The sequence below is a fragment of the Convolutriloba macropyga genome, chromosome 5, assembly GCF_964194025.1.
Source record: "Convolutriloba macropyga chromosome 5, txConMacr16.3, whole genome shotgun sequence".
In the NCBI taxonomy this organism is placed as follows: Eukaryota; Metazoa; Xenacoelomorpha; order Acoela; family Convolutidae; genus Convolutriloba; species Convolutriloba macropyga.
In genome coordinates this window covers 26,480,155-26,499,013 of record NC_134472.1, presented here as the reverse complement: position 1 = coordinate 26,499,013, position 18,859 = coordinate 26,480,155, and the positions used below count along the sequence as shown (strand labels likewise).

At 34.5% G+C, this 18,859-nt stretch overlaps 1 protein-coding gene across 12 annotated transcripts in view; it reads right to left on the bottom strand.

Moving 5' to 3' along the window:
• LOC142339269 (gamma-aminobutyric acid receptor subunit gamma-2-like) overlaps nt 1–18,859 on the bottom strand; it is a 104,178-nt gene that overhangs the window by 11,312 nt on the left and 74,007 nt on the right. For 11 of the 12 annotated variants that reach the window (XM_075389167.1, XM_075389162.1, XM_075389170.1 and 8 more), the window contains 5 exons: nt 5,157–5,227; nt 4,110–4,177; nt 3,418–3,644; nt 2,999–3,081; nt 2,726–2,875 (listed from right to left, as the gene is read on the bottom strand). In XM_075389167.1, coding sequence (XP_075245282.1) covers nt 2,726–2,875; nt 2,999–3,081; nt 3,418–3,644; nt 4,110–4,177; nt 5,157–5,227 — 599 coding nt within the window. Of the gene's footprint in view, nt 1–2,725; nt 2,876–2,998; nt 3,082–3,417; nt 3,645–4,109; nt 4,178–5,156; nt 5,228–11,477; nt 14,125–18,859 lie in introns of those variants that run through there. The other variant, XM_075389172.1, reaches the window with a different exon arrangement.

The following is an 18,859-nucleotide window of genomic DNA, read 5'->3' as shown; positions in this document are numbered from 1 at the left end:
AACTCCAAAGTTTTAATTTTAAAAAGTGAATGTATGTTGATTAAACCTGGTTTTTGAAGAATTAGATTTTTGTCGCACTGTAGTTTTAGTTGATATAATTTTACACAATTATTTTAGGAATTTTGGGATCTGCTGTACATTTTGGTTTTGGATGCTCTGCAAAGTGACATTATTTAACACACTGAAAAAAAAACACACTTTCATTTTTGCCCCATCCTTGTTTTTATTGCCATGTTTCACATATTAGGTAGCTTTCAATTGGTTTTGGTCTTCCTGATGAGAAAGCATAATAGCAACCTCTGAATTTTTTTCTCAGCACTAAAACACTACAAAAACTAACATAACCGACTAACGTCGGGCGAATTGCTCTCAAACGACCGGCGAGCGGTTGGCTTGGTCAGTAGCTAGCCACGGGGGGGGGTGCACTGGGGGCTGATGGGGGCAGCACTGGGTGGGGGGGGGGTGGAGCCAATAGTGGGGGTGGGGGGTCAACAAAGGGGGGGGGGTGTCAACCTCTAAGAACCGCCCCTCACACTATAAGTATAAGTATAAGTCTCCAAGACAGTTTGAGCTGAAACAGACCTGAAAGGCTCTAAGAGCACATAATGCCCGCTGGGCGCTACCTGTTTATCCCGTTTTTGAGGACGAAAAGTCAAAAGCGTCAGACGAAAAATTGGTCAAGCGAAAAATCGCATAAAAAAAGACCGACAGGACTAATATAATTGCTACAAACTTCGTTTGAGAGCAATTAATAAAACAACTCAACCTTTTCATTATTGTGAAGGAGCTTTTTATTTAAGAAATCAATTTTTAGTTTGTTTATTTGAAAAACTTTAGAGCAATCGGCCGATTCTTGTCACATATACCGATGAGACGACGACAATTTTTCAATAATTTTTTACAAGGCAAACAAAAAAGTAAACTTGAAATTACTCAGTTCAATATCTAAAAATAAAACTTTTGGAGATTTTGAAGTATTAATCCTACTGCTCATTTCTGAGAAATAAAAATTACTTTGAAAAAATTTGATGCACAACGCTGGTACGAATCGTTTTATAGAACCTATTGAACGCCATATTTGACAATTGAAAAGAAAAACGATTAAGGTCTAGGCTGTAGCGCTAAAAGCTACAAGTGTCAACAAAACATAAGAACGATGATTGAATTTGATTAAACCTCTTAACTAACATAGACTTTACTTAGTTCTTCTTCCAAACTAAATCTTGAATTTTATTGAATTCGACTTGAAATCAATTGATTGAATACCTGAATTTGAAGAAACCACTTTCCTTACCTAGTTCTTACTTACACTTAGTTCTTCTTCTAAAAGATCCATGCGAAACATCAAATTTAAGTTTTCGAAATCACATAAAAGTTTCTTTGGATCTGGAATTTTTGTCTGAGATAATTGAATTTATATCGCGTATAAACTAAAATTTATTTTTTATCATACAGGAGTTGACGAACAATTTATTCTTTTAAGATATGAAAAGTTGACTCAAAAAGACATAGTCTTGCATTGCATTTCAATATCTGGTCGGAAAATTTTGTCCAAACGTTTTTAACTCCATAGAAAAAAAACAGTAGAAACAGTGAATGGGGACCAGTTTTTAAATGGATATTTTTGAACGCTCTTTGCTCTTTTTGTATGATGTTGTTTGGTAAAATTTCACTGTTAATTGAAATTTGTAGACAACATGAAAAAGCAAAAATCTTTCAGAATCACCTTCACTGCTTTTCTTAACTAATTTTATTGCATCTTCATCAAACTTCTTTCATATTTTTTTTTTAAATGTGAGACATTCTCGCATAATTTAGATGCGCATAAACGAATTTTACAACATTCCAGTTTCAGCGTTTCAATAACTCGCACTTCAGCATTTCTTACAAAAATTTCAGCTCTTTTTTAAGTTCAATTGTTCCAAAAATCAAGGCTTTATCCAGCCCAGATGTTTTATTTTCTTCAAGTGTTTACAGTGAAATATAATTCAATTGAGTGGATTTCTTGCCTTTATGAAAGTTATCAAAGGCAAGTTACTAAAGTGAGTTCGAAATTAATACAAAACCTGTTTAATTTGGCCCACTTTTGTTGGGCAGATTTCTTCAACATAGGCGTTAGTTTCAAAATTCTTTTAATCAATAAAAAGTGAATGCGTGCCTATATCGAAATCTATTACAAACATAAACCGACTAATGTCGGAAGAATTGCTCTTGAACGACAGGCGAGGCAATTAAATTCAGGGGCTGTAGCCTAGATAAATTTTTCGTTTAGGGTGCAAAAATAGTGTACCACGACCGGAACGTAAAACTCAATTGTTGAATGGAAACAGCTATAATTTAGGTAGTACAGGTCCGTACCAGTTTTGCAATAAAGGATCATTAATCGTTTTGAGCTTTCGATTCTGAAATTCTTAGAAGGCATTTTAATAAAGTAAAATTACCTCTAATTCAGAAGCATTTTAATTTGGTCCAATTTTGTTCGGCGAGAGTTTTCGAAACTAATTGTTAACAATTGTGCTATCATCATCAAACTCAACACTGACAATATCTCAAAGCTCTGTAAAAGATGCACTGAAAATTCAGCGCCTTTCCTGCAAAGCGTCAGCTCATTATTATGTAATATTTTGCGCTGTTTTAAAAATTCAGCTCATTTTAAAGCATTTCTTACATAGATTTAGGAAAATGTCTCGAACCGGGAAAGACATGCAGTGTATTTTAGCTGTACCTGTAGAAAAGTTGAGGAAATATTGTTTAGTGACGAGATCGATTAGTTTGAATTGTGCCAGTTCGAGTTTCTGTCTGTTGAACTCAACTGGCTTGTGGTCGGGATCATCATTCTTCCAACGTAAAATGAGGTCTTTGCTCGTATATCCGACTAAAGATAAAAACAAGATCTTTCAAATTGATAAAAAAAAGAAAACACATTTTCACTGGCTTATTCGGTGATATATTTCACAAATACATTCATAATGAGATCAAATTTACTTGATGTACTTACATGTTTCAACCATGAGACTGCATTTTTGAATGTCCATCGGAAAGTATTTGAGATCCATGGGACATTTGGCTATCACTGTCACCCTATAAGCAAATGATCAAGCTACCATCAAAAATTTGGATTGATTGACTTCTTATACTTCTTATTTTTTGTGCTTTCTGTTTTTACCTGTTTGTAATATAATTTTTGTCGTTTTGTCATCAATGATTATGATATGCTCTGTACTATAATGTTGATAATGTATAAAATTCGTAGATTCACACACTGCCTCTAAATGTTTCTCTAGAAAAATAATTCAAGAAAATCAGTTCTCCATTTAAATTTGACTCATGCTAATGTGGGGTTCATTTTTTCAATAGACAAATCCGACTACTTTCACAGAGGTTATAGAAAAGAACATAATAAAGAGATCGACTTGCCTTGCACTGTAAAGCACCAATCCATCCGGTTTTATCCTGAGTAGGATGTTTGGCACCATGACTTCCTGCTTCTTGCTTTCGTAGCTGTCTGGGAAGTAGGTGTCCGGCTGCCAAATATTGCTGAGGAAATTGCTGTTCACTGTGAGTGCATCGATACCCTCACTTGCGTTGAACATCAACCGACGATCCATCCAGTATTGCCGAAAAGAGATGTCGATTCGGAAGTTCTGTCAAAACAAAAAGTTATACAAATAAATTTAAGAACAGAGTGCAGAAATGTGTAAAAATTTAGAATAACTGACTCTAGCAGATCTACATTTTACGCATTAAAAAAGACGCTAAAGGTCACCCAGATTAAATAAAGAGGAAATTTTGAATTTTAGCGTTTATATTAATTACGTTAATATTAACGTGAGTATTTTTTTTTTGAAAACGGCCCCATAGAAAAAAAACGGCGTAGTAAGTTATGCATGCACCGGGTAAAGTTCTGTAAATTTTCTCAAGCGCTAGGTAACAACTTCGCTGAAGTTAAAGTTTTAACTTTTTATTGAATATACTTATCGTTAATTTCAGACCGTTGATGGAGAATTATAGCTTTACAGTAAAATTGAAATTGGGTTTTATTCGTCGAAATAATTAACAAAAATTCAAATTTGTATGGGAAAATAAATAATGAATAAAATGAGTCTGACCATATCGACTTCTGAGATGGGTCCAACACTGTCAATGTTCATTGTCACATTCACGACCACTGGCGGTCCTGTAAACAAAAACAACAATATAATATCATTTGACTTAATAACAGTTGTTTGTATTTTATGTATTTCTTGGAAAAAAATCGTAATGAAACTTGTACTCTATAACTTAACACAAGATGTACATTAGCGGGATTAAATCAAGCGCATCTACTGTACAAATGGACCTCCGCTTCATTCGATCCAGCATCTCTTATATTTCGCTCTCTCGTTTTTTCATGTTCCTGGAGGCTTCATCTTCCAAGGTTATGATGAAGAAGTATATTGATCTTGTCAGCAACTTCAGGTGTGTTCTGTTTCCTCAGCTTAGAGGGCCCATATCTTTTACGTCCCACAGACGCACGTGTTATTTTTGATCTACTCTGTTTCAGTCCTCAGTGTTTTTTTAGGTTGTTATATGGCAAGTTACTATGTATAAAATAACGTGTGCACCAGAGGCGTAAAAGCTATATGCCCATTAAGCTCGGGGAGCGAAACAGAATAGATGTCTTTTTTATATAGTAAAGTGCTACATAATAACTTATGTCAGTTGGATGTATGAAAAACACTGGGGGGGGGGGGGGGGGTGGATAATAGATCCGAACTTTCAATTGGTTGTTTTTTCTCAACAATTTAAACATTTTAACAGTAAAAGTGGAGCGATTAAGCGCCACAGATTTAGAAATACCACAAAGTCTCAATGAGCATTGCGAGCTTTAAATCGAAGATGCATGCCATGAAAGCGCAATATACCTCTATTTAAAAAAAGTTTGTCAAACAGATCATTTAGGGTTTGCGCAATTTTTTAGTCTCTCCCATCATACACCCAAACAAAATTATAGCCCCCCATTACAGTATAATTACTATGTTGGGGGTAAAAATTGTCTTTTTAAATATGTCCAAGATGGGGCCTATAATGGGAAGGACCCCAATTTTGTTAACTAAATCAAAAATTAATTTAGTTTTTACGATATAATTTATTAGCTCCCTAGGTTATAAGCTTACCTCCATAATGGGGCCTCAAACGTCTGTCATACTTGAGGAGAAGCCGATCCAACAACCGCGACACGGGATGACTAAAACACAAATATTTTTTTCAAAAAATCAGCAGCTGACAGCAGAAATGAATTTCCGAATGAACCAGTAAAAAGTAATATCGGAAATTTTTCTTTGACTTTTAATATTTGTAGAAATGAGCACAGTTATAACGCAGATGGGTTATAGGACAATTTTTTGTACAGGCAATTAAATGAGAAACAATTAAATCTGGTTTTTAGGCTCTGAAAGGTAGTTGGTGATAAATACACAATGTTCACATGAAAGAAAGTTCACAGATTTTCACGTACCTAGGCTGAACTTCTTTAGTGGTGCAACTTCAAAAAGAACATTTCAATTTAAAGCTTTCACTTAATTTTTTGTTCTTACAATATAACAATGCCAATATTGAGAAAAACATTTAAGAAAGAGCAGAAATTTTTAAGATTTTGCTTTTGAGTTTGATTGATCATATGTGAGCTTCGCCATTATGAATTTGAACAAAGTTAATCTCCAATTATATGATCAGGGTAATTAAAATCTACATAGTAGTTAAAACTTTCTTAAACACAAAAAAAACAAATTTCAAAAAAAATTTCCGGGATGAAACGGAAAAATAAACAAAATAAACCTACGATAGACATCACGTGGCCAGTGTCCACAAAATTAGATATATATATATATATATATATATATATATATATATATATAATCGATTCTGTCGGAATTTTTTACGACCCATATTAATTTTATACAATTCAAATAAATTCTGAAAGCTGAAATTTATGAAATTAGCGGAGATCCAAAGCTAAATTTTGATTTTAAAATTATACCTGATCTATGTGGCTATATACTTTGAATGGGAAATTTATGAAATTAACAGAAACTTTATTTTAAACTTTGATTTGCCATAAAACTTTTTTTGTCTGGCCTTTTTCTTTTGTAGAAAAAACTTGACGGGGTATTTTGTGAAATTAAAATTGTTTAAAGTTTCAAAAATAACTTACAAAAAAAATTAAAAACAATTATAAACATTGAACTCGGTAAAAAACTAATTAGTCTTAATTTTGTATAATTTATTATCCCTTACTTCACACGCATAATTTGCTTGTATACTCTTTGCATTGAGAACAAAGCAAAATTAATTTTTGCGTGCTGAAAATTGCGGAAACCAGTTACCTTTATCCGTGATCACTCGTGACAAAATAGAAGCCCTTTCCACAATAAAAGTAACTTATTTGCACGTTTTGCTCAACAAAATGTCATCGTTGAAAATAAATAAGAAGCATGAAAAGTAGGAATATGTTTTGGTCACTCGTTTCGACGAAAATCAAAATTTATTGAATTTTTTCGGACATGGACCACGTATTGAAAATTGAAAGTCGATGAAAATAAAGAGGAGAAAAAAGGTCAAAACTACTAAGAAAATCAATTTTGATGGAGTTTTGCAAGACAAAAAGGCCGTGTCAATCGATCTCTTCACTGAAATCATTAGTAGAAGACAAGGATTCTTCAACACTTTTTAAAATTAAGAACTAAAACATTTTCAAAATTTACTTCTTAATAAAGATGATACCGCAGCTCATTTTCTAAAGTTGTTAAATAATTTTTTGTTAATTTTTGCAACTATGGTTCACCTAATCGTCGAGGAGCTTTTAAATTTGCTTTGTGTTAATTAAATTTTACAAAGAAAATTTCAATACCATTTCATGGCATATCATCTAATCAATCTTTGAAATACCTGGGCGTACGAAATTCCCTGTTGGAAAAGTTCGGTAAATAAAACATGTTTAGTAAAATACAAAATGAATAGTTTCTTTCAGATTCTGTTTTCAAAAGGTTTTTTTCAACGATACTACCTGTCGATCCACGAAAAATATCACTCGGCTAAATTTGGACATATGAGAAAAATTCACGCTGGCATAATTTTCCCAACCACCAAATAAGTTAGCGTTTAGGAGCAAAATATATGATTTAGCATTGATTGTAACCGCAGGGTAGTTATTCGAAAAGCATGACCAAAATTCTGACCAGTAGCAAGCTTTCGGGAATATTTAAATGCTGAAAAGCTAAAATAGTTGTAACAAAGCTTTTAAATTTGCCCCAAATAACTCCGGTTAGTTTTACTTAAACCAGACAATTAATAATAGTCAATTTGTAAATTTTTGGATGGTTTGGAGCTTTCGACGGTCAGTGAAATACTCTTTGGTGCATATTTGTTCTCAAAAAGTAAATCAAAAGTAATTAAAAAAGTATTCCCATGACCGTCATAAGCTTCAGATACCATCCAATCATTACCAGACTACAAAATGCAATAATCGTCTTAGCAAAGATAGCAGAACTGGTTAAAAAAATAAAGCGCTTTTCAGTTTGCTGACAAGTTTCCCTTTTTTTCTAGCTCCTTACAGGGATCGCGATTAACATTTAATAGCGAATAAATTTTTAATTGTTATAAGTTTGGAAACACTTACTTCAGTGGGTTCCTAAAAACACAATCTGTAGAAAAGCAACAATTTTAAATTTTTGATTTTAATAGAAAGCTCATGATGATCCAAAATGGAATAAATTTACAGTTGCATTTATTTGAAATTAATAAATATCCAATAGGTCGACAACGACAATTATGTGACATCAAATTTGGTGATCGAAATGAAGACAATTGTATCCACGATTCGTTTTCAAGTTATGGAAAAAAGATCAGAAAACTAGGGGAAATAAAAAACGATTGCCGTAAAATATTAAAATCATTGAGAATAATGTTGATGGCTTTCTTTGGTCTCTTTATTTGCACAGTCATTCAAGTTGCCGGTTGACCACAGAAAACTCATATATTAAATATGAAATCACACATCACATATGAAAGACATCAATGGCATGCATGGTATGTATGGTACCATATATACGATCACATAAAAAACCAGTTTCCGACTGCTCAACAGTTTATTGTTTTTTATTTGTTTCTGTCATTCTATCATACTTTTCCTTTATTGTACATTCCAGAATAACTCTTTATCCTATTGTACAATACAAAAATCCTCCCTCCATTGCATTTTATATGAGCAGTATTTGAAAGCAGCATTATTTTGCCTCGTAAAACAAAAATTCTACCGAAACAGTGCCACCATTTCATTCTATGATACGCGTTTTGCGGGATCGGTGCTGTATGCACTTCTCACTTTATTTTTTGTGTCGAAACTGCTAAGGGTCTGATTTTTGCTTCGTATCGAATAGATAACACTAACATGAGAAATTAAGCAATTGTATCTTGTTTACCAGGGTAAAGGCCTAGTAACAAATTTGGGCTTTCGTTTTTCGAACCAACCCGGGCAGAACGGCAAGTCAACATCAGTACTGGCCACGTCAAATTGCAAGTCTTATATCAGTACTGATTCAGAGCTATGATCATGTCACTTTTTAAACTTGTCAGTATAAATGCAATTCTTGGCCAAGACGTGCACGTCTAAATGCAAATCTTGGCCAAGACGTGCAAGTCTAAATGCAAGTCTTGGCAAAGACTTGGCACGTCTAAACCACGTCAAAGATAGCCGAAAAAAACGTGAGAAATGGCCGAAAGAACGTCCAAAATTGGCCCAAAAATATCAAAAATAGCCAAAAAAAAACGTCAGAAATGGCCGAAACAACGTTTAAAATAGGTCCAAAAAAGGCAAATATAGTCGAAAATAACGTAAAACGTCAGAAATGGCCAAAAAACGTAAAAAAAGGTCCAGAAATTGCCGTCAAAAACGTCAAAAAGAGCCGAAAACAAATCGTCAGAAATGGCCGGAAAAACTTCTATTTCTCCACTTGGATTTTTCCTAGAATTTTTCCTTCGATAGGACGGCTCGACATTTGGAAAATCTGAAAAAATTAAATATTGTCAATTTGCGGCTAAAATTCGGCTCCAATCACCTGAAAAACGGCTGAAAACGGCCCAGAAACAACTTAAAGTGGCCAAATATGACACCTGGTCGCCCTGTGTGACCTTCCCAGGTCACCATGGCTCACTCGCTATCAGCTGGTATCAGTTGTCAGGCGCCCCGAGAAAGTGCGTATGAAAAAATGCAAAAATCTTGGCACTTTGCGAAATTTTTTGTAATTCGAAATTTTCGCTCGAAATTTTTTGAAAATTTGGTTTTGACTTGGGAATCCACTTGCAAGTGTAATCCAAGTCTTGGCAAAGAGTTGTCAGACATTCAGACATGTTTTTAGACGTGCACAGTAGTGATATGTGCAAGTAGACTTGCATTTAGTGTGGCCCAGTACAGATCTTGACTTGCAGTTCACTCCGAGAAAAATGAGTTTGGAATATATAACACGGCTGAAAAAACGTTCCCATTAAGACTTGATCCAATTTTTGAACTTTTCTATTATCGAGAACGGAAAAAATGTTAGATCTGCTTTCTTTCAGGCCACAATTGGGATCTCTAATAGTCACGAGCATTTTGTTGTTGTTAAAAAAAGCAAGCCCTCTGGAGGGGCGCAACAAATTTGCTGAAACAGAAGACATCTTAATTTTTATCATGAAAAAAGAAAATATTTCTAAAACAATTCAAAAACATACGCTGTAAAACTTCTGAGAAACAAAATTGTAATATCTTAAATTGTTGTGATGATTCGCCGTAATAAAAAAATGTGTTACTGAACCAGCATTTGCAACAGCAGGGAATTAAAAGTTGAATTAGTTTTAGAACGTGAAAATTTATCGCAAAAGTTGAACACCTACATGAGTTTGTGATGCTTGAATTTTGATATGAAATAATTTTTAACAGCCGGGCTCCAAAATAATCTCCAAGCGTGACCATTTCAACTATTTTTTGCAGTTGTTCCCGAATGAAATTTTATTGTATTAAAATCAATGCGCAATGCCAAAAAGATCACCACCATAAGAAAAAGAACATGTTATTTGTTCTGTAGTGACATCAGGTCTTAGATCCCAAATTTTAAAACCATGAATGAAACGAAGTAATCGGAAAATTTTTCGTGCAGATTTTTGAATAAATGCCTACACCAACAAATATTTACCGAACAATTTCAGTTTGAGGGCACCAAAGATTTTTTTGACTTTTAGCAAGCAAGTTAGAGTAAATTATCATGTGAGATGATAAAAATCATTTCGTCTCAAAAGAAATTGATTGCTTTTTAACAAAAAATATAAATTCTGTTGGATCTGATAAGTTTCAAAAATGCATTGCAGAAGCCAGACCAAACGGATAACAATAAACAAGGTTAGCTACTAAGCAATTTACAAAATATGAGTTTGAAATTCTACAAAGTATAAAATCATTTTTGTCATTTTATCTTAAGCAATTTTGCATTATTTTCTTAGACTTCTTGAAGAAGAATTGACAAAACAGAAAGGAGAAAATTTGGAAATATCTGCTGGTCGTGAAATAAAGAATACTTTACAGTAAAAAAAACTGCTTCTTGAATGCAAACCTCCCAAACTTGTGGATTGTGTTGTCATGGATATGAAGGGAGAGCTTCATATAAGACGTCTAGTGCAATTATCAATATCAAACAATACCCTAGTGATGAGCGGCTCAAATGATTAAAAATTTTAGCGCGACCAACCGGTGAATTCAGCCAGATAAGTAGGAACAAAATTGCCAAAAATTCAAAATCTTGCAAGAAACTTATAAGATGAATTCACAATCTAGCAAGTTACTACGATTCTTGCAAGATTTTGAATTCTTCGATCACGAAGGCAAGCTCTATATCGAATAATTGCAATTTGCTAAATAGTTTTACTTAAACGCAAAATGTACAAATTATTCAGTAAAAAAATCAGAAACTTTAACAATACTGGAAGAATGATTTAGAAAAAATGGTCTGATTTATTGATGATTTTAGCAGCAAGAAAATTGCAGATCCTCTAAAAAAAAATAAATTTTTTAAAAGAGAACTCAATCATCGTTAATCTGGCATTTGAATCAAATATTTTTTACCAAATGCATGAGCTCTTGGAAGTCGAAACTACTGCATTAGCAACAGCAGCTCTTATTGGCAGGCGAAGCGTGACGCCCAAGATTTACTGTGACATTTTCTTGTCTTAAGAGAACATGAGCCGATGCCTCTCTTTATGTTAGTTCAAGGCATCATGAAGCTAAGTTCACGTTGAACAAGTTTACCCTTTCAAACTGTGTCAAGCTTAACGCATGCGCATTTTGTGTTTGATCATTACTCAAGCCTCTAACACTCACTCTCTTGCCCAGTAATGAGAAAGGAGAATTGGCTGTAACGATAGAGACTTGGAGTTCGTAACGTGTATTTTTAGGCGCAATTTTCACTCACCAAATCTGTCCATCTTGCATCGGATCACACGCAAAGTCATCCATCGAAGCTATTCGGGAGCAATCGCAAATTGTAATTAAAATGTGTAACACTTGATAAACAATTACACAAGGAATTTGCAAGCGGTTTATGCACATCGTCTTGAAGGAATCGAAATAAAATATGACACGAAAAGGTTCTGTAAGTTATGGGATCGCAAATATCACAAATGTGCTCTTCTGAACAGCGCCAACCTGTTTCAACTATTCAATTTATTTGTTGACTTTTGGCAGAACTGGGAATGAATAGCTGACAATGATGTGTACATACAGGGAATATTATATCGATTTCTTGAGCAAAAATGGGCAATTAAAAATTAATTAACATGGCGTTGAGCGTCATATGGTCAAACTAAGATGTCAATGGGAGAAATTTCCAGTCGCCAGAGCGCTTTTTGTCTATCTTTGTTTGCTTAGCAAAGCTAGTTTCTTGTTTCTTCTGCTAACCACGGCAACAGTAATATCGTTTCCAAACCAGTATGTTAATTTATACCGTATGAATACCACACTATGAAAATCTATACCATAGTCCAGTTTTATATAAATAACAAATCTGTATTTCTTTCAAACATAAATCATAAGACTTGTATGATAAATGGACTTCAGCTTGCGCTTAATTGCTCCTAATTATTACGTCAAAAATTAGGAAAGGAAACTTGTGAAACATAATCACTTTTGAGAAGAAACCAAAACTAAGGGGATATTTCCGGCAATTTTGGCCAGGGAAACTTAATCGAGCATGGAAAACACACCGCGGTATAACGTAGGAAAGTTTCACATATCGATTTTTCCTCAAATTTCTGTCTCGTCAGGAAGCAATTTTAAAATTATTTAGTGAAATTGAAATCAATGGCTCAGAAAAATTGCTGAAACGCTTTAATAAATAATGGCCATAAATTCAATTCAGCCACTGACAATGAAAGCACTTTATGAAAGTAGTTTTGGTGTGAAAAATTTGGTAATCGATAATTAAGTTATGACAAGTCAACAAAAATTTACTAGTAATACTTTAAGTAGTAATCTTCAATCTAATGCTTAGCGAGCGCGCATGATAAAGAACTTTACAAGTTCACCGCACGTGAACAAAGTTAGCAAAGTATATTTTGAGCTCTGAAGAACGTAATCCTACTTCCTGAAATACAGAAAAGGAAAGGGAAAAATTTGCAAAATCCTACCGAACAGACTGTGAAGTACGGATTTGGATTGCATGCACTGCGGTACACATATGGTTTTTATAAACTACTTGAAAGGGTGCGATTTATAGACAACGAAATGCCAATTTGAGTTCAGTGATCAATCTAATCCCCAGCAGGATATTGGAAAAATATAATAAAAACATAAAATTTCAGACTGCCAGTTAGATTGTGCATGATCAAATTAACAAGTCGAGTTTATCACAAAAATTGTCACCTGTCTCACGTTTGATAATTGATCAGTTGACAACAGTTTGAAACATTCTCAAAACATGTTCAAACACAGAGTCATAAAACATGTCTGATGTTTATTTTAAGGCCAGCTCAATGGGGTGGGTAGCATTGAGACAGCTCTGGACGACTTTGGGGAATTATTTGGAACGTACTTTCACATGACGTCTGAATGAGATTTGTATTAAAAATTTGAAGTGATTGGTATCTTCTTGAGTTTTTAATTGTAAGAAGGACCCGATGGAAGGGGGTGTTGATTGGTATCTTATGAGCTTTATTGTTCTTTAAATTAGAAAATAATCGGTTCAATGAGCTGCATTCTACAGGTTAAATCAAATATAACTCTTGCGCAAATTATTTAAACGTTAATTGAAGGTCACTTTTTCGCAGATAATTACAATTGAATCCATCTGGCAACGAGTTTTGGTATTTTTTTCTTTTTTGTCTCCTTAGCTGTTTTTAACCAAAAAATTGATAATAGTTTGACCATTTCCCCAAAAAAATTTCATTAAAACTGTCAGTTGCGACAGTATTGCTGATATATTTTTTGTCATAAAATTTTGAACTGCGGCATTTTAAAAACATAACGTTTTGAAAAATTAATGATAAAGATAATATCACGTATAGAAAACGACAAATAAAGAAAGGTTTGAAATGTGGGAAATATGAAATAAGAAACAAATAGAAGTAATTTTATAGTGATCAGAGTTATTGAGAACACTAATTCGGTAGCGGTATTTGTGAAGTGATTTAAGCAAGGATTTTTCACAGATGGTTCTGCTCATTCTAATCACGCGTTCTAAGCCTGCTTAGTTTGATCTCTGCTGACACTGTCACAAAGAATCTTTCTATTTCCACGACTCACACAATCAAATCACTTCTTAATATCATACTATTAGTTGACATATTTATTTGCACAAAAAACAAATAAAAACATGAAATTACAAAATGTTCAATGTATATTAATGCATACTCCAGAAAATAGCGCTAACAAACGTATGAAACTGTCAATATGTTTAATTTTTGATAGACAAAAACGATAAAATTCTTTACGTTTTAGTTTTATATCTTCGGTGTTTTCGCTTTTCAAGCATAACAAGTAGTTGATATGTGAGGTTTAGAAAAGCGTTTCTAGAGTATGAAGCAAAGAATCGACTCTCTATCAATGCTCACTTTGCTCTAAAATTTAAAAAAACATGTAAACTGAAAATTACAAAATTGTTCAATTAGAGTTGTCAACAAAACAAAGGAAGAAATTTGGTCTTGTTTGTCTTAATTTTAGCAAGATTACAAACACTGTAGCGCAACAACCCCAATAAGGCGGGACGAGTTTTGGCAAATTAAAGATTGAAGCTGTTTAAGCTCAAAAGACGGTGGAGAGAATAAGAAAAAATAATTTTAGGAGATTCAAAAGAGAAGAGAAGAGTGAAGATTTCAACAAAAATCAGTCGTTTATATAGTCTGAAACATAAATATAACATTTACAGTGTTCATTTGTTAAACATTTAATGTATCAAAAATCAGGCGATTTTTGGGGCGTACGAGTGGGCGTCATTTCATTATTAAATTCAAAAATTTAGTTCACTTGAGATCATTCACAAAGTTGCATTTCCCATTCAATATTAGTAGAGAAATATCATTATTTGACAAACATACCGATCTAAACTGATTTACATTCATTTTCTAAATTTTTAGCTGCAGTTTTCGTTATAAACCTGGTAAGTTTGATTTCTTTCTGACTTTATTAACATAAGTTAAGTTTCTAAGCTCCAAGATATTTTCTAAGTTCTTTTCTGTGCTCCAATGCCCCCACTCATATTGTTGCCGCTAGGTGAGAATCTGGACTCGATCAATAGTTTTTCTCGATGTTGTTCTACTTTCTGCTGTGACAAAGATTTTGTCAGATGATCTGCTGCCATTTCATCTGTTGTCGTGTAGATCAATTTGATTGAGTTTTCATTAACTCGTTCTCAGTTGAGATGATATTTCGTGTCAATTTGCTTTGATCGTTTGTGAAGCACCGGGTTAGTTGCAAGCTTTATGCAACTCTGGTGGTTCTCTCCTATGGTTATGGGCCCACACAGTTCGTACTCCAGATCTCTATGAAGACCATGCTAAAGGATGGCTTCTTGAACCGCGGCAGCTTAACCCTGGTATTCTGACTCACAAGATGAGAGTGACACTGTCGGTTGCTTCTTGACTTGCCAACTGACAGATCCCACACTGTCTCCACTCTCGAAATAGAATCCTGTGGTCGATCTCTAACATTTACGTCTCCACTCTAAGCTGCATCTGTTTCGCCAACTAGAGTGCTGTTGCTGGTTGATGGGGAAAACAGTCTAAGAGATTTAGTATGTTGTAGGTATCTCAACACACGTTTGTCAGCATTGAAATGCTCAACAGTTGGGTCATTCATGAATCGTGATAAGACATTTGTGATCCACATGATATCTGGTCTAGTTTCCTTAGCTAGGTAAAGTAGTGACCCTACTAGACTTCTAAACTCATGTGACCCCACTCCTACTGAATCTTCTTGAGCTACCTCAAGATTAAGGTTAATTTCTGATGTTGTTTTGCTTGGTTTGCAGTCTTGCATATTGAACTGTTCTAAAATGTCTTGAGTGTACTTTTTTATCTAAAAAAATTCCTGTTTCAGTTTTTAGACTTCGCATTCCGAGAAACAATTTAAAATCTCCTCTGTCGTCCGTTTTAAACTTTGATTTTAGTCATTTTTTCAATTTGTTGATCTCTGTTTGACTAGTTCCTGCTATGAATAAGTCATCGACCAAGATTTGAACAAACAGTTTTTCATCTTCTTTGTTTTTTAAAAAAGACAGTAGTCGTGTTTACTTCTCTCAAAACTTTGCTGCATTAAAAAATTTAAAAACTCCTGATACCAAGTTCTGTCTAAGTGCTTCAGTCCATATATTGATTTTTTATGTTTACAAACTAACTTGTTACCATTGCTGTCTAACATTTCAAAACCTTTTGGTTGCTCTAGATAGACCTCTTTGTCTATTGTAGGATGCAAATAAGCTGCTTTTACGTCAATTTGTTTTAAAAAGAAGTTTTTGATAGCGGATAAAGCTAGTAGAGTTTTAAGGGTTTCAGGTTTGCTTGTTGGAGCAAAATATCCGAATATTCAGTTCCCTCAATTTGGTTAAAAGCTTTTGCTACATAACGAGCTTTAAAATTATCGATATTTCCGTTTGATTCAGGTTTAATTTTGTGCATCCATCGGCCAGGAATAATATTTTGTCTTTCTTCTGTAGGAACTAAGTCCCAAGTTTCTGTTTCTTTTAAAGTTTCTATCTCTGTTTTTATTGCTTCAAGCCATTTGTCTTTCTGTTCCGAATTAATAGCGTTATCGTAGTTTTCAGACCCGATGAACATTTTTGTTATTGTGCTTTGAACAGCATGAGAATAGCTTTTACCAAAGCTTTCCGGAATTGCTCTCGACCTATCACTTCGCTTGAGTTCTCTGTCTTGTGCTGCTTCCTTTCTCAGTCTCCTCATTTGACCGTACTCTGACCAAAGTTGGAAAGTATTTTGATCTACCGAAGGAATTGCTATTTGACATAGTTTACATATCATCTGCAGTCTTGAGGGTTGTTTTGCTCCTTTCTGTTGTGAATTTTTGACAGATACTGAAATTTTTGAAGTATTTGGATTTTTTGAAGTAATTTTGGATTTTGGTTTGTCGCAAGGACTTGGTCTCTCTTGTTCAATTTCTTGTTCAATTTCAGTTTCTATATTGTTTTCACTTTCCTGAACACTCTCTGTTTCAGTTGACTCAACCTCTGAATTTAATTTAATTAAGTTGTTTGTATCCTGAGGTTCTTCTCTTACTTCGTCTAGGTATAGATATAAAAAGCTGTGTTTTATATCTTCAGTTTCATTATGAAAACTTGGTGGATTTTTTTCATTAAACCTAACGTTTCTAGAAGTAAAAGTTTGCCTAGTTTTTATATTTTGCAACAAATAAGCTGTTGTGTTATCAGAGTAACCAATGAAGAAGGACTTTGTTTTCTGGATCGAACTTTGATTGTTTTGAATAGGCTACACAACCAAATATTTTCAGACGGTCACTTCTCGGTTTTCTACCGAAAAATTTTTCAAAGGCTGACTTCGTGTTTTTGTCTTTGACAACTAAATTTTAGCGTAACATGCTGTATCTACAGCTCGAACCCAATAGCTTTTTGGCAATTTTGAATCTTTTAGATGGCATCTTTCAGCCTTTACTACGGTTCTATTAAAAGATTCTGCAACACCATTTTTCTCGGATATTCCAGGAACTGTGTATTCACGAGATATTTCTTTGCTTATGAACAAATTTTTGAAGGCTTTGTTTTTGTACTCCGGCCTATTATCAATTCGCAAAATCTTTGGTCGGCCATATTGTGCATTTATAAAGATACTCTTTGAAATTTTCCAACGCTTGCGTTTTGTATTTCATAAATTTTACTACTGCGTAGCGACTGAGTTCATCTATGAAACTAATTATAGAAGAAATTAAAACATATCTGTTGCCACCTATACTTGATGGACTCATTGGTCCAAAAACTTCAGAGTAAACTCTTTCTGGTTTTTGAGTTGCTTTGATATCGCTCACTGCATTTGAACAAGTTTTTTCGAAATTTTTTCCAAAGCACAATTTTCACAAAGTTCTGAGCTTGGAAAACTTTATCTGTTGTATTTGCTACATCACTAAAGTTCAAATGTCCAAGTCTTTTGTGCCAAAGTTTTCTGGACATTTGCCCCTACTTAAGTTTGAAAAGTGGTGCTGGTTTTCTTTTCTGTATGGCAAGAAGAACAACTTGCCTCCTCTTATTAGTCTGAAGCTTTCTTTGCTTCTGAGTTTTAGCACTGACTTAGCTTTTGTTTGAAATAATTCGTGTTGCTTTTGAACTAAACTTGAAACTGAAATTAAGTTTGTTTTTTACTCTGGTAGACGCAAACGCATAACTTTTTCAAAAGTCAGCTTATTTAGCACACATTAAGCGTCTCGTAATTCCACATCTACATCTCCTATTCCTTCAACTTTTTTCCCCTCCATCTGCATTGTTAACTGTGGTTTAAAATTTTTGATAATTTTTAAACCAAGTTTTATCTATCACCATGTGATCAGTGCTGCCTAAATCTACTACTAAATCAGATTTTGAAACTTCAAATGAGTTTTCAGCACTTAAACTAGATGCTAAGCCTTTATGTAGACTTTTTTGTTGATGTTCACATGCACTTGCTAGGTGGCCTTTAGTCTTGCATACACTACAAACAGCATGTCTTTTTTGTAACAACTAGCTGCTAAATGTCCAGGTTTGTTACATACAAAACGCAATCTGGGGCTTATGGAACTACTTGGCTGGGAAAAGGTCTTCCTAGGGTGTGATTTGAATGAAGAGTGTTTACCAAATTGTTGAGAAGCATTCTTTGCTTACATGGCAACGTGCTGATCCTCCTCCACATCATCTCTCTGTCTGCGGCTCCCTTCGAAGTTGGTGAGACGCTTCCTCAGTTCAACAAAATTCTCTGCAGGATTGAAGCTCTCCTGCACCACCAAACGCTCGTATTGTTGTGCAAGGCCGTCCAATACCATTTCATTAAACAGCGTCTCAGAAAACTCCTCACCAGCATGATGCAAGCGGATGACCAGTTCTTGTGCTCTTATGAAGTACTGGTGGATGGCTTCGTCCTCTCGAAGTTGTTGTTTGGCCTACTGTCTCATCAGACTTATGACTGCGGTTGTCTCGTCGCTTCTGAAGCGTTGCTGGAGAAGTCGCCACGCTTTCTGACCATCTCCGAGACCCTTGCTGTTGACACAGTCATTCCGAATGAGCGTGAGGCTGCTGGCGTCTAGTGTCATCGCCAGGTAGCACCAGATCTGATTTTTACGGCTCCCATATTCTTGTGCAGGTGTAGT